Here is a 15,347-nt window from a genome sequence, read left to right on the forward strand (position 1 = left end):
CCTCACACGGCACTGGTCAGACATACAAAGGGGTATTCCCTTGTTTTCATACTGTTAGAAGGGGAATTAATAGATCCCAATATGAGGCTGACACTGAAATAAACTTGGCTATTATATGTTTTATTTAGTTTTTAATTTTCTAGTTACTGCAGGAATTTTAATCACAAATCTATCGTAAATCCTTTGCCTTGGTGACAATTCATCTTATCTTTAATTTAAGTAAATTCTGTATATTATGCTTCATGTCCGGATGAAAGTTTGAGTTGTAAAATTCCTGCCCCAATCTATTAGCTGTAAACTAATAGCCATATTTATACTGAGGTTTGTTGGGCCAGATATAAACATCTGTGTCATCTATACAAGTCACTGATGTAACACACTTTTGGTTTGGTTTTGACTGGTTTGGTTGATTGATTTGCAGTTCTGAATGATTCACGATTTTTCTTTTTCACTTCTTACCGAAAGGCATGTCCCGAGTGTTTTTTTGTTTGTTTTTTTCGTCTTCTTTCTTCTCTTCGGTGGATTGTAATGATTTGGAAGATGAGTTGTACAGGCTACCTTTCCTTTTCCTTTTTTTAAGAAACCCTCCATATTCAGTCGTGTGAACCCTTACTGCATTTAAACAGGGATCCTGTCACTTAAACATTCTGGCACACGATACATCGGGCACTAAAGTGCAAGTGAATGTTTTTTAATGTACTGAGCCGTGCAATTGGAAATGAATAGTAGCAGTTTGCCAACAACTAGCTCTCAGTGCATTTCAGTGCATTCATCAGTGCACAGTGAAGTGCAGCAGCAGGCCAGCTTTTAAAATGTTATCATTTTACCTTTACAAAAATGTGAAATGGCCAAAATATCTTCTATCTCGCTGTGCTGTCAGGTGCCTGTTGACTTAATTTAGCTGCATTTCTTTGTGGTCATTGAAACAGAATGAGACCTTAATTCTGGGGGCTTACATCTACACAGTGACCTGGGGGTGCTTCTTAAACCCTGTATGGTTTCTTTTATGTTCTTGGTTCTGGTTTGAGTAGAAGTAGTGTGAATAGATTGGTGGTGGTTTGCTCTGAGCAGTGTCTTGCAGACGATGCAATTATGGATTATGGACTGCATCTGTTTCTCTTTCCCTATCTTCGGAATGCCTCTTCCTCTCCTTTCTATCCCCCTTCCTCTCTGTCTGAGCTTTTTCAGTTTACTTAAGTCTTCTGTTATGGATGTTTATCTTTCTCTGTCTTCTTTCTCGTTGGTTTGTGGTGCTGCTTGCTCACCTAAAATGCAAGCTGGGTAACATGGGTCTCAATGCTTTTCTCATGTCCAAAAAAAAGAAGAAAATCAACCTATAACCTGCCATAAACGATGACTCTAAATTTTAATGTCTGCACTTTACAAGTCATTATTCAAATTTGCATTATTGCAGCATGTAATATCTATATCACATCAAAAATAAATCTCCATAAAAGCCCATGTTACCTGAAGAAATGACTGAACTGATTAAATCTTTTGCTTGAAGTATGATACACATCTGCACTGTGGGTCTGAAAGGACCACTGTGTATTTATTTACAGATTGATTGCTTTGTTTTTATTTTGTATGCAGACTGATTCCTCAGGACCACTGTAGTTCACGGCGAGAGATATTATACTACAACAATTAATCCATAATTAAAAGTGATTCCTAGCTTTTATTTTGACTTGCGTAAATGTAACCAGTTGTCCCTTTCTATTTTCCGCTCACTAATATTTAGACACACATCCTCCTTTATCCCAGTGTGTATCAGTGCCATCTTCCTTCTGTACTTCCTTCCTTCCTGCCCATCGTTCCTTCCTTTGCCCGTCACTGTTTCCTCCCTCCTTTCCCTCCATCCTTCCTTCCCTTCAACTCACCGTCTCTTCACACCATATATATTTATAGGACACACTCTATCACACACACACGTACAGTGAAGTCCAAATATCCAAAACAACTTCATTACTCAAGTGACTTAAAATGGTCTCAGACCTTTTGGACTTCACTGTACACTTACACTCTCTTTCAACATCCATAGCCTCTTCTTACATTATACATTCTTGATATCTGGTCAGAAAAGTAAGTGTTTGTAATAATAGCTAAATCATAGTAAATGTATAATTACATGTTTCCATTACGATATATGTATGGCCCTGTTAGATATCCTTTGAAGTGCTTCATTCTTTCTTTTCTTCTGATTTCCCCCGTTGTATACTCTCTTTTACCTCTTATTATTCTTGTATATGCCTTGTTTTGCACCTTCTTTCTCCTCCTCTTCCTTCCTGGTAGGTGAGATAGTCTTACCGACTCCTACCTTTAGTCATGCCATGTCAGATCTTTCTTTATTTTAGTAGAAGACTAGAAAGAATGATGCATACATTTTATTGTGAGGTATTTTAACAGGGCCAGTACCACAGCAGAGTGAACAGCTCCTGAGTCATAAATTAAACTACTGTTTAAACTATGACTCCCGGCAGTCTTAAATGTTGCAGTAGCAGGGATGACCAGCGGATGTCTCCCTGATATCCTTGTGCTGCTTGGTGTTATTTAAATACCTGTGGGATCAGATTTCCAAAAGGAAAATCATCTTTGTCAATAATGGACCTGACACAGATGATTTTAACTTACTGTGGTTTTCTGATGCCTCTTTGACTTGAAGTAGATTACAGTTGTGGTCTGGATAACTGATAACTATTGGGCCACAAAGATATTTCACTGTATTATCTCAAAGGGGTCCTTAATTTCACTTGGATCTTGATTATTCCCAGGTCAAAGAAGGGATTAAATAACGCAGTGTCAAAGCAGGCATTGTCCTTTAATGCCAAATGTCTTACGTAGCCTTAGTGAAACTAAAGCTGCATCAACTGTAGCTTCAGCTGGCAGAAAGAAAAACAGATAGCTACAGAGGCGCCATTCTCTCTCACCCACTACACACACAGATCCATGACTTCACAAGACATGGACACTATATATATAGATTTTTTTTCACACACACATACACACACACACGTTCACAGTTCACCTTTTCCCCCCTCAGTGGCTGCCCTGACCATCATTCATTATTTTGGCCCTGAAGGCATGGGGCAGAAATTTCCTCAACAATATTTCATTGGTTCAGTCTGATTTAGTGCGATGTGGCCTTTGCAGAGGATGAGGCCAGTTTCTACATGCACTTATATTTTAGAGAAATTCCCCTGCTTGGGCAGAATAAAAATAATAGTTTCGCCATAATCCCAGACTGAACCCTCTCTAGCCGAGTGCTTGGTCTAGAAACACACACATGCACACATGCACAGTGACACACACACACACGCACACACTCACAGCAAGGCGCTGCTCTGGTGCTGATCTTTGTTGCCTTTCCTTAAAGCCAGCTGACTCCTCCTCGTCCTCGTCCTCCTCCTCTTCGTCCTCCTCCTCCTCTTCCTCTTCTCACCCCCCTGTGGTAAGGCCAATGGTACGCTCCGACGGTAACCTCGTCCGCCTCCCCACCTCCTCTACCATCCCTCCATCCCTCCATCCTTCCATCCCTCCTCCTGCTACGCCGTCCATGGTATGATCCAAAACTCTTGGCTCCTCTCTCGTCCTGTTGCCTCTGTCGCTCCTGCTATCGTCTTCTGCAGCATGTCCAGAGCAATATCTATAGAGCTGTTCTTTGTATGTTGTTCATATATATATATATATATGTGTGTGTGGTGAAGGCCACTGTATTCTGTTGGCTAAGTATAAATGGATTCTTGTCACTTCTCCTTGAGTGGCTATTGTTGTTGCCATGGTCCCCACTGTCCCCACCTCACCATGGCTTGCAGTTTGCCCCCTCACCCCTTACCTTTATGGGTGTGGTTTCTTGATTTAAATGCTTCGTCATTGGTGCAAGCCATCATGGTCACGCTATCACGCTGTTTCCACACTTCTCAAGTTGCCTGCTATCTATCTATCTATCTATCTATCTATCTATCTATCTATCTATCTATTTGTCTGTCTGTCTGTCTGTGAATCAGTCTGTTGGTGTACAGTATGTCTTGCTCTCCCTCCCTCTCTCTCTCTGTTACACTTACTGTCACTGTACCTCTCTTTATCACTGCCCTCACTCTGTCAATGGTGCAATGGCGCCCACTGTGGTCCAGTTGTGATATTACTTGTAGAACAGAATTTTGACTTATATGCCATGTCATTTTCCACACATCTGTCAATGGATTTTGGGACAACTCATGTTGTGAGTTACTTGTCAAGACTACAGTAGAAAAAAAGAAAAAAAAAACATTATAATGGAGTAATAAAAAATGTGTGTAATGAATTTCCCCAACTTTTATTTGTGTACACGTTAGAGACAAGATTCTTTTTGAAAAGTAACATATGATATCTGTTATCCCAAACTGCAGTTAGATGTGTGAAGAATGGCTGGTTCTTTTTTAGGAGCACACTGTGTAATCACTGTGGGATTTAACTTAAAGAAATTGTGGCTTCTTGGAAAAAACTCAAATGGCAAAACAGATTCAGAGGTCATGGAGTTGTTGATGTTGTGTTTTTTGGGGTCAAATCGAATAATTGCAGGCAAGCAGATGTAGCATGGCACAGTAGTGGTGACATATAAGGCCAGGAAGAAAAGAAAATACCACATTTTCTTTTCTTCCTGGGCTTTTATTTTGTGTTTGAATGAACTGATTTGTATGACTACACCTGGTTAATCTGGTGCTTGTGGTGTTATTGTGTATATAATGTAGTGTTAGCTGCTGTATTATGTGCGTCATGCTTAGTTTACACAGTTCCTGATGTTGCCTTGGTTTTCTGCCTTTTTATCTCAGAGAATGAGGAGTAGCAGCATGAATAAATAAATCTGTATTAGTATAGCACTTGCACAAGATGGCTGAATATTTCATTATGGAATTATTTCCGGTGGATGACGACTGAGACAATAGGCAGAAAGCTGCGCTGTGTGTTAAACTTGTATCTTGCCATGGTGGTTTAATTAGAAATGTTCAAAGTGTACCGATCAATAGATTTCTTCAACACTTAATTTGTTGCAATATCGATTCAGGATTAAAATAAAAAACATTGCTGGCATGCAACAGTATCTACAAGGTCAAAGTTAAGAGATGGAAGAGATGAAGAGATTTCCTACCAACCAATATATCCTTTTTGTACCTGGCAGGAGCTGCGTGCGGCAAAAATATCTTTAACTATACCTGAATATCTTCTTTGCACTGTTGCCCCTGGTGACAAGTCTCTTTGTGACTGGCAATTAGCCTGTCTAAATGATTTAGTGAAAGAGGAATTTGCCACTAGGCTCGATCTTATTTTGGACTCCTATCTGTTGTGAATTACCAGTGATTTATAAGTGTTTACCTCCATCATTAGCAGAGTTTGAATTCAGTTAAAATTGTAGTGCACACTAAGTGGAATTTCCAAATGACCTATACTTGTGCAATGATGAGTTTACCTGTAATAGGACACAGGAAAAACCACCAAGAATATGCCTGCGATGATTATTATAGCTATGAGATGAGGTAGAATGAAACGCAGAGTGCTGTGGTTTGAAGGACCAATAAAGTTAAATTGGTCCTTGTGATGTTTATAGGGTTTGATGTTTAAGATAGCTTAATGTGATGCTGTGTAGTAACTTTAATCTGGCTTGTTGCATGGTTGGAGAAACAGGGGCTGAAGCAGATGTGTTCAGGAAGCTGACGGATGCTCAGTCCTTCCTTTTGTTGCCTAGTGTTTTTTCTGGAAGCCACAAAAATAGGCATGATTGCCCGATTCTCTCCCAGATCTCTTTTGCCAGTTGATTTTGATGGGATTTTGTAGGACGCAGATTTCCATTTATTAACTGAATGTGTGTGTGTGTGTGTGTGTGTGTGTGCGTGCGTGCGGGCGCATGTGTGTGTGTGTGTGTCCTGTATATTCACATCCACATGTATGTGTGGGTGGTAATATGCATACAAATGGTTGTATGTCTGCGTTGATGCATGTGTTTGTATGATTACGTGTGCGGTGTGTGTGTGTGTGTTTCCCTCCCTTGCCTATCTGCATGTGTCCTCATGCGTCCTGTGTTTTTCCAAAAAACACCAAACCCCACCAAAAGGGACTGCAGAACTCTGAAGAGAACGCCAGGATCTCCATCACCTTCTTCCGGCTGTTCCGCGTGATGAGGCTGGTGAAGCTGCTGTCTCGCGGGGAAGGGATTCGGACCCTGCTGTGGACCTTCATCAAATCCTTCCAAGTGAGGGGAGAACCGGACACAACATGCTAGAGCAGGGGGTTGGGTTTGCACAGGACAGAAATAGCAGAGAAAAAAGCGGGTCTTTGGATACCATTGACCCCCCAACAGTTCTTAATGGATTTTATGATCCAAATTTGGCAAAGCAATTTTAATGTTTATATGCCAGTTGCTGGTGTTGCTTTTCATACTTTCAACAAGGTGATTATATGCACAATTAACCCAGAATAGGCTCATTTAAATCTTCATAAATATAAATTTAGTTGTGAGATTTCAGATGTGAGATAAAAAATATCCTTGTTCTTGTGTGAAGCCAGCCTGGCGAAGTCTCACAAGCTGCCTTTCTTTTCCTTGCTTCATCCCTCCTTGTCTCCACCTCCTAATTGTTAAGAAAGTCAGTGGAATGGGACACAAGACTGTGTCATCTCTTTTACCTGTAGTGTAATGTTGAAGGAGGGAAAGACGGGGGGGAAGGCGTGAGGTAACGGAGAGGTGGTTTAGGAGTCTTGACGCAGATTCAGGGAGGGATGTATAGGGACAACTCAAAAACCTCCCTTTTTCTCCTCTTTCCTCATCTTAACTTCTTGTCTCATCTTTCTCCATATCTTCTTTGACTACTCTTCTAACTCTCAAAGGACCTATCACTATCACACCTCCTAGTGCTCAGCATTCCCTGTAGGCGGGTAAAGTGGTAGATAAGTTTAAAGAAGCACTCCACCAAAAATGAAATCATTTGATAGAGAGTTGCTGGGACATGAAAATAATCTGTTCTCTCTCTTGTGTTGGATAAGATGGGCCACTTCATGCAACAGTCGGTAGTCATTGAAATGTCAAGCACTGGAGATGCAGCAAAACACAAACTGGTCATTTGAATTTGTTACTCTTTATCTCCACGTGCATATATATAACAATTATTTACTTCATCGTTTAACTGTCATGCTGTGGCCCTGCTCTTTCTGGCACAAGCAGTTTGTATTTTACTGAGGCGTTTCTCTCCTAAGTCAGATGATTTGTCTTGGACTGTTTTTGGTGTTGTGCCACACAGGACTGCAGATCGGTTCACTTTCATTTCATTAACAACCCAAATACGTTCACATTTTTTTTTTTTTAGTAATTACTATGTCTTAAAAGCAACTGCAGATAAATTGCATGTGTGCGAATTGAATGAAAGTGAATGAACTCCAGCCCCGGTGCATGATAACCTCGTAGAAGACTTGTCTCTAATATGTCCCTTTCTTTCATAGGCTCTGCCATACGTAGCTCTTCTTATAGTGATGCTATTCTTCATATACGCTGTCATCGGAATGCAGGTAAGCAGTTGACTTGTATCCTCTGTGTTTTCCTCTCTCTCCATCTCTTTTTTCAGCAAGCCTTTGTCCCGTGTTTGTCCTCGTGGAGTCTTACCGTCCAGAGTTCCTGTTCAGTCACAATGTCGTGCTTTTCACCACTTTTCTTCCCCCTCAAGCTGTTGCCACCTAGTGACTGTCTGCTGTTGTCTCTCTACTTCCTCTATGTGTTGTTCTAGTTTATGTTATTGATGATGAGCAGGAGACACTGTAATTTGATTTGCTTGGGGACAGCTGGCCTTTAATGCTGATTGACTTCCTCTTGTCAACACTGACATCATATTTGCTGTGTGCTGTGACTACTTACTTCCCTCCTGTGCAGATGTTTGGTAAGATAGCACTGCGGGACCACACTCAGATCAACAGGAACAACAATTTCCAGACGTTCCCTCAGGCAGTGCTGCTGCTCTTCAGGTGAGGAAGATTATTACACCTTTCCTATTCCTCTTAATTAGTGACAGTCATTTTTTTTATTGATTTTTAGTGCATTCAAAATAAACACATTGTTGTTTTGTGCGCTGTTATTCTCCTCTTCTTCTGACTTTTCTGTTAATAATTAATGTATTGCCAAATCAGTAACAGTAAGTTAGATTTATTTATTTTTTTGGATCTCCTGAATTTTCTTGTTTTTTCTTGTTCTGACAGCTGTGGATTAATTAAAGGCCAGAATATCTGTCAATGTCAATCCTTAACTCCAGTTGCTTTGATGACTTGAATCTGCCCATAGCATCAGAGAAAATGTTGTGTCGGTTTGCACTACAAGATCATGTCACTGCCAAGGTATAGGCTGTTAATATGTAGTATTAAATCATAAAGCGTGCCATTTGCATCATTTCATATTCCCAACAGTCCATATCATGAAATAAATCACAGTATTAGGTTTCCATTCAAAGATAAACTGCAAAATTGGACACTTTATATTTGCTTCATCATTTCCTCAAATTTAGTTTGTCTGTGTGTAATTGTGTGTAAAAGCTTTTTATGCTGTTCACACAATCTAACACTTGTATCTGTGTATGTCTCCCTCCTTTTTGTTTTCATACCTGTGTGCTTGTGTGTGTGTGTCACTTTATGCTTTTATGCTTACGCGTATATGTTCATGTACGTGCTTATGCATAAATGCACATGTGACTCCATACTGGTGCACATGTGCACACGTGTGTATCTCTATGCATGCCTGTGCCTCTGTGTTTTGTTGGCGTTCCTATATCCATGTATCCTTGCATGCATATCGTGTGTGTCTGTGCGCATGTGTCTGTCTGTCTGTGTGTCAGATGTGCAACAGGTGAAGCGTGGCAGGAGATCATGCTGGCGTGCTCAACCTATCGGCCATGTGAGAAGGGATCGACGAATGAGAACAGCACAACCAACGAGGACTGTGGCAGCCAGTTTGCAATCATTTACTTTGTCAGCTTCTACATGCTCTGTGCCTTTCTGGTGAGTACAGAGACGGAATTAGACAGACTTAGATTTTGAATTTTCCTGTTTTTAAGCTGAGAAAGAGAGAGTTTGATTAATGTCAAATAATTATGCTCGATAACTTGAAGATATACTTCTCCATGTCTGCCTAATTGGGCTTTTCACAAAGGCTCTAAACGATTATAAACTGGTAGTTTAGAGTCTGACTGGTCTCCTGATGTTCCCCAGATCATCAACCTGTTTGTGGCCGTCATCATGGACAACTTTGACTACCTGACGCGTGACTGGTCGATTCTGGGGCCACATCATCTGGACGAATTCAAAAGAATCTGGGCTGAGTACGACCCAGAAGCTAAGTAAGTTTACCTCCAATGTGTCTGAACTGACACCAATAATGACACTGTGATCAGCAGTAGTTGTGGAGAGAATTTCTGTACTGTGACACTTGCTTTATATTTAGGGGGAGGATAAAGCACCTTGATGTGGTGACTCTGCTGCGGAGAATCCAGCCTCCCCTTGGCTTTGGAAAGCTTTGTCCGCACAGGGTGGCCTGCAAGGTAAACACACACACACACACACACACACACACACAGAGACACACAAATGACTAAACATGGTCTAAGGGGCTGCAAAACTATGCAAACTATGCTCCTAAAAGTTCATGGAAGTTTGTGAATGATTACTATAGAAAAATCTGTCTATGTAAGACATATGGACCGCTAATAACATCTTCCACAATGGCAAACTGACAACACATCAAACATGTTTGAAACAGGGATGATTTTGTGTGATTGGGTGCTACTGTGTGTTTAATTTTGTGTGTCTGTTTTATCTCAGCGTCTGGTGTCAATGAACATGCCTCTGAACAGCGATGGAACAGTAATGTTCAACGCCACACTGTTTGCCCTGGTCAGAACTGCACTCAGGATTAAGACAGATGGTAACAGTGTAACCCTGATATCGAATTATCAATAACCTTCCTAGCATGTAGGAATCCAGTGTTCAAAAGATTTACTTTTCTTCTCACTACATTGTTCGTGTGTTCAGGCAACCTAGAGCAAGCCAATGAGGAACTGAGGGCAATCGTGAAGAAGATATGGAAGAGAACCAGCATGAAACTCTTGGATCAAGTAGTGCCCCCTGCTGGTGGTACGTATACGGAATATCACAACAAAAACAAACCTGTTAGTCACTATTTTAAACTTTAACATCGTAAATAAATGTGTTTTCTTGCAGACGATGAGGTCACGGTCGGGAAGTTCTACGCTACCTTCCTCATACAAGAATATTTCCGCAAGTTTAAGAAGAGGAAAGAACAAGGGCTTGTGGCCAAGGTGCCTCCCAAAACTGCCCTCTCTCTGCAGGTACACAAACACGCAGACATTTTTGTTCACTCCTGTAGATATCTGGTGACAGACTGTGGTTACAGAATTGTGGAAGAAATATTTGAGGAATAAAGTAGAACAAAGAAACTATTTTGTACTTTGTGTGAGCACAGCCACTAATGCTTTGTTTTGGGGTTATGACAGAACAATAAACCCATCGGTCTCTTTTGTTCCAAGATAAGTGCAACACAGTGTGGTTATTTGTCTTATCTGTAGGCGGGCCTGCGGACGTTGCATGATATTGGTCCAGAGATTCGGAGGGCCATCTCTGGAGACCTGACTGTGGAGGAGGAGATGGATAAAGGTCTGAAGGAGCCCGTGTCGGCCGTTTCTGAGGACGATATCTTCAGGGTAAAGGTTGGATACACACACCCTCACTCACTCTCCAGAGAGAAAGAGCGAGCGAGATGATTGCCGCCCAGCTTACTGCTCCATGCACATACATGTACATGCTTGCATGTGCTCAGATCAAAACTACATTTAAAAAAAAAATAAATAATAATAATTTTAAAAAAATCCCATTTCCCACCACATAGCTTGGCTACCAATCACAGCAGATAATTTCAGTCACACATTCAAATTCTTCTACTCCTTTGCTGAGAGGTAAGGTGAGGTAAGCTAGTTACATGCCTTCCATTTCACCATCATTGCAAAATAGGAGCATACTCGTATTAATGCTCCTATTTTGTTAGAAGCAGGACTTATTTACATGAACTATTTATAGGAGACAAACTGAAACAAACAGGTTTACTTTACGTTTGAGTTGCAGTCGCAAAAAGAACAGGATGTAACATTAAATCATTCCTCTGGTACCTGGTCAATATGAGCAATGCTGAGGTTTTATACCAAGATTTAATTCAGTTTCCTTAGTCTGCTTCTATGCCAAGGAACCAAGGATTCCCATCATGGCTGATTAAAGCTTGCTGCGAGTAGTGCGTGTGGCAGTAGGAATTCTGACTCTTTAGATATAAAGATCTTATTATAATTCTATCCCTTCTCCTCTCCTCTCCTCTCCTCTCCTCTCCTCTCCTATGCATTTTTCTTGCCTTTTTTTAAATTTGCCCTCTCTCCTCTCATTTCTCAGCGGACGGGTGGGTTATTTGGCAACCACGTCAACTACTACAACCAGAGCGATGGCCACGGATCTTTCCCGCAGTCCTTCACTACCCAGCGTCCTTTGCATATCAGCCAGAAGGGCTCACCTTGCGAAGGTGAAAGCCCGTCCCATGAGAAGCTTATGGACTCGACCACCTTCACCCCTTCCTCTTACTCCTCATCAGGCTCAAATGCCAACATTAACAATGCCAACAACACTGGCATGGTCGGCGTTACAACCCAGGGCATCAGTCGATTCCCAAGTCCGTCTATAAGCACTGTGGACGGGCACACAGGACAGCCACTCACCCCCATCCTGCTGCCAAGATCTGCATGGTGCTTTCCTCCAAAGAGGTGAGTGCAGCCAGGAGAGCTGGTTGTGTGTCACTGAGCGTTAAAACGTTTTCTTTTATATGAGTAGTGTTCTATTTTTGCACTAATCTTTTTCTTTCAGTTTTCCTGACCGTCATATTTACATACATAAAACCTAAAATTTCAGTCTGGACAGATTTGGTTAGTCTTTTCCCTTCACCTTCTTTTCCCTTCCTTTTCTTTCTCTTTTCCTGTCTTTTGGTTCTGGTGGCAAGCAGGACGTGTTTTTATGACAACCTCATGCGGTATGTTGCCAGGGAAAGTAGAGAGAGAGAGAGTGTGTGTGTGTGTGTGTGTGTGTGTGCGTGCATGTGTGTATGTTAGTCCGCTAAGTGAATGTAGAAAGATTTCATTACTGCCTAATAAATCTATTGGGGTGTTACAGTTACACTTGTTGCTACGCACATGATGTTTTAGTTGCTATAGCAAACTCTTGCTGCTACTACTGTATATTATCTGCTACCAAATCCACAGTAAGTCGGTTTGGTGCAACATGACCGAACCTTTCCTCTCTGGCTCCTGTGTTTTATTGTAGTTTACGGCAGGTCTGGGTTAGACAGAATGTCAGACTCATTGTCTGAGTTTTCTGTGCAATAGCTCCCTACATTTACAGCAGAATGGTTGTGTTGTACGATATCCTAGGGTTGCTCGACTTCTCTCAGTTGTCTACAGAAAAATATGATCTATGTTTCCGTGAAATTTGTCTTTAATGTTGAGAAACTTAGGGTTGACTTGTGTTGACTTGACATGTTATGACGGTGTATTATGTAATTGCAGCCAAAGGTATGCTATATATGCATATTCTGACGTACATAACGATTTTAGTTTTAATCAAACACTGCTCTAACCCAGAGTTTGCTGTGGAGCCCTGAAATAGGTGCGGATTAAAGGGACATCTTGACATTTGGAAACTTGAAAATTTTCAGTACTGTATATGCTGGAGAGAAAACATGTTAGTTGTGTTTATGTTTAGCATTAAAAAATGAAACATGAACCTATTCAGGAAGCTACGATGTCCTATAGCGTAGTTTTAAATCTGGTGAAGAAGAAAAAAAAAATACAAATGTCAGAATGTCTCCAAGCTTAAGTCTGAAGTATGAAAAAGATGTTGACAGAGAGTATGACGTGACATCTTTTGAATACAAAGAAAGTACATCTGTGTCTGTTAAAGTTCTCAGTCTCTCTTGAGGCTTGTTGAAAATGTTCCACCTCATCCAAGAGAGTAGCAGAAAAAAAACTGAATCTGATTCTCAAACTTTGTTGGCATTCTTTTTAAATAATAACAGCAGAATAGTCCATCTCCCTGAAGGCCAACATTAAAACACTGCACACTCTCAATCTCTCAATTAGTTAATGACAAGATCATTCTGATCTTTGTTTTGGAAAGATGTCTGCTCCTCTGTCACACTATCAGTTAGTCATACTCCAGGTGTTGCCTTCAAGGCTTCTTACCATTTTGCTTTGACAAAAAAAATAGCTATATTTTCCACCTGCTTTTCCTCCTTTCCCTCTAGTCTTTTCTTCTCCTTCATGCTCATTCCTTTTCCTACGTGCAATGGTTAAGCCTCAGTCTCCCCTTGTAAGCTCCTCGAGTTTTTTTTTTTTGCTAATCAGCTGCTTCTTTTTTTGTCTCTGTGTTTGTGTTCACATTATGTCTGCATATTTGTCTACCTGTCGTTCTGTATGTGGTCTGTGTCTATGTTCATTTTCTATGTTTGTGTGTGTGTGTCTGTTTGCTTTTTGCGGTTGTGTGTTTGGTTGTTTGTAGCTCGGACTCGAGTGACAGCCATCTGCCAATCATAAGAAGAGGGGAGGAGTCAATGGAGGAGACGTACGATGAGAGCTACGTCGACGACAGGGAGTACCACGAGGATGACCACTCGCTCTCCTCTGACATGTACTGTTGACAAACAAGCAAAAACAAAAAAAACAAATTTAGTATCCACACATTTTAAACATTTTGCTATTAATTCGTCTGTGTGTTCACATTAGGCTAGTGTATCAAGATGAAACATGTAAGCAGTTGACTCCCATGGAGGAAGGAGAGGAGGTAGAGGACCGAAGAGGAGGAGGAGGAGGAGGGTGGCAGTCTCCCAGTGTCTTCCTCTGCCCCACTTCTCTGGGTAAGTAAAGACACACATAGTCTCTCTCTGTTAAAGTGCCTATTTTTACAATTATCTCCTTATTTGTGGTGTGGATGTCAGTGCGGAGATCATCCTTCAACCTGGAGTGTCTCAGGAGACAGTCAAGGCCAGACGTCTCCCAGAAGACGGCTGTACCCTTGCACCTTGTACATCATCAGGTAGGAGACATCTTTATAATATAATGAATAAAATGACATTCACATGTACAGGTTGTAAATACAGCACGCTCTATCCTTCTCCTCCTCCTCTAGGCACTAGCAGTGGCAGGTTTGAGTCCTCTGCTAAGGAGGAGTCACTCACCGACTCTCTTCAGTCGGCTGTGCTCTACGCCTCCGGCCAGTCCCACAGGTAAAGTGCATCCTCAGTCACACACAGTACTGTAGATGTGTGTATAAAGTAGACATAGTCATCTGTTACTAGACAGATTCCATTATGAAGCCTTGAGATTTGTGATTTGACCGGTGTCATGTCAGTTTTTGAAGCCGGACGTACACAGACACCAACTGTTGGATGGTACGAGCTGTCAATCACACTGGTGTCTATACATAGGTCTCTAAATAGAAACATAATTTGCGAAATTGACATCCTGTGCTATTGAAGAAGACCTGGAACTAGCAGCTGACCTCGGGAAAATGTTTGCTGACGATATGAATCCTGTGAGAAGTTGGCGTTCATTTCTTTCTTACCAAGGACATGTTTCACTTAAGAGAAAGTAATCCGGTATTATCAGTTCTTTATGTCATGTTGCACCTTTGTCATTTCTAGTTATATTGGATTGGTCTGTTCTTGTGAATGTTTCTCTTTTTGTTTTTCAGCCCTTAGCAGTGATGCCTCTTATCAGCGAGTGCCCTTTCTGAGGCTAGAGGGTTCTAACTCCCTTGAAAAGCTCAATACCAGCTTGCCCTCCGTCAACTGTGGGCCCTGGTAAGATGAAGAACTTTAAAATTAACTTCTACGAGTCACAATGCAGTTTGATTTACACTATTGGCACAACAGGGCTTTAATTAAACTAATTTGTTGTCCCCAGGTACAGCGACAGTAACGGGAACAGCCGAGGGCCTAGTCCAAGTCCTAGTCCCACCCCCGGCGGCTCGGTGTCCAATCAAAGACCACCTCGGCCGGTGTCGCTAACAGTGCCCTCGCTACTGAGGAAAGACTCCAGCTCACTGTCTCATGGGAGTGCGGGCAGTCTGGTGGAGGCGGTGAGTGTGTGTTCTTGCACACGTGTGAGAAGGATGGAGATTAACATTTGAAGCAAAAACAAACTACCACCCTTTCACATGTGTCTCTCCCACCCTCCACCCACCTTCCTTCTCTTTCATATTCCACCCCTTCCTTTTCCGTTCCTCTTTTCCCCATTTCTCTG

The 15,347-nt window shown here is 41.5% G+C and overlaps 1 protein-coding gene across 3 annotated transcripts in view; it reads left to right on the top strand.

Moving 5' to 3' along the window:
- The window catches only part of cacna1c (calcium channel, voltage-dependent, L type, alpha 1C subunit), a 166,784-nt gene that overhangs the window by 141,252 nt on the left and 10,185 nt on the right, over positions 1-15,347 (top strand). The window contains exons 33-51 of one of the 3 annotated variants that reach the window (XM_058624872.1): positions 3,374-3,556; positions 6,086-6,223; positions 7,465-7,530; positions 7,889-7,980; positions 8,841-9,003; positions 9,214-9,341; positions 9,446-9,542; positions 9,823-9,925; positions 10,033-10,134; positions 10,222-10,349; positions 10,587-10,727; positions 11,455-11,819; positions 12,056-12,082; positions 13,606-13,734; positions 13,830-13,960; positions 14,042-14,139; positions 14,233-14,329; positions 14,797-14,905; positions 15,009-15,183. In XM_058624872.1, coding sequence (XP_058480855.1) covers positions 3,374-3,556; positions 6,086-6,223; positions 7,465-7,530; positions 7,889-7,980; positions 8,841-9,003; positions 9,214-9,341; positions 9,446-9,542; positions 9,823-9,925; positions 10,033-10,134; positions 10,222-10,349; positions 10,587-10,727; positions 11,455-11,819; positions 12,056-12,082; positions 13,606-13,734; positions 13,830-13,960; positions 14,042-14,139; positions 14,233-14,329; positions 14,797-14,905; positions 15,009-15,183 — 2,472 coding nt within the window. Of the gene's footprint in view, positions 1-3,373; positions 3,557-6,085; positions 6,224-7,464; positions 7,531-7,888; positions 7,981-8,840; positions 9,004-9,213; positions 9,342-9,445; positions 9,543-9,822; positions 9,926-10,032; positions 10,135-10,221; positions 10,350-10,586; positions 10,728-11,454; positions 11,820-12,055; positions 12,083-13,605; positions 13,735-13,829; positions 14,140-14,232; positions 14,330-14,796; positions 14,906-15,008; positions 15,184-15,347 lie in introns of those variants that run through there. The other 2 variants (XM_058624873.1, XM_058624875.1) reach the window with 2 other exon arrangements.

The sequence above is a fragment of the Solea solea genome, chromosome 3 (genome assembly GCF_958295425.1).
Source record: "Solea solea chromosome 3, fSolSol10.1, whole genome shotgun sequence".
Classification (NCBI taxonomy): domain Eukaryota; kingdom Metazoa; phylum Chordata; class Actinopteri; order Pleuronectiformes; family Soleidae; genus Solea; species Solea solea.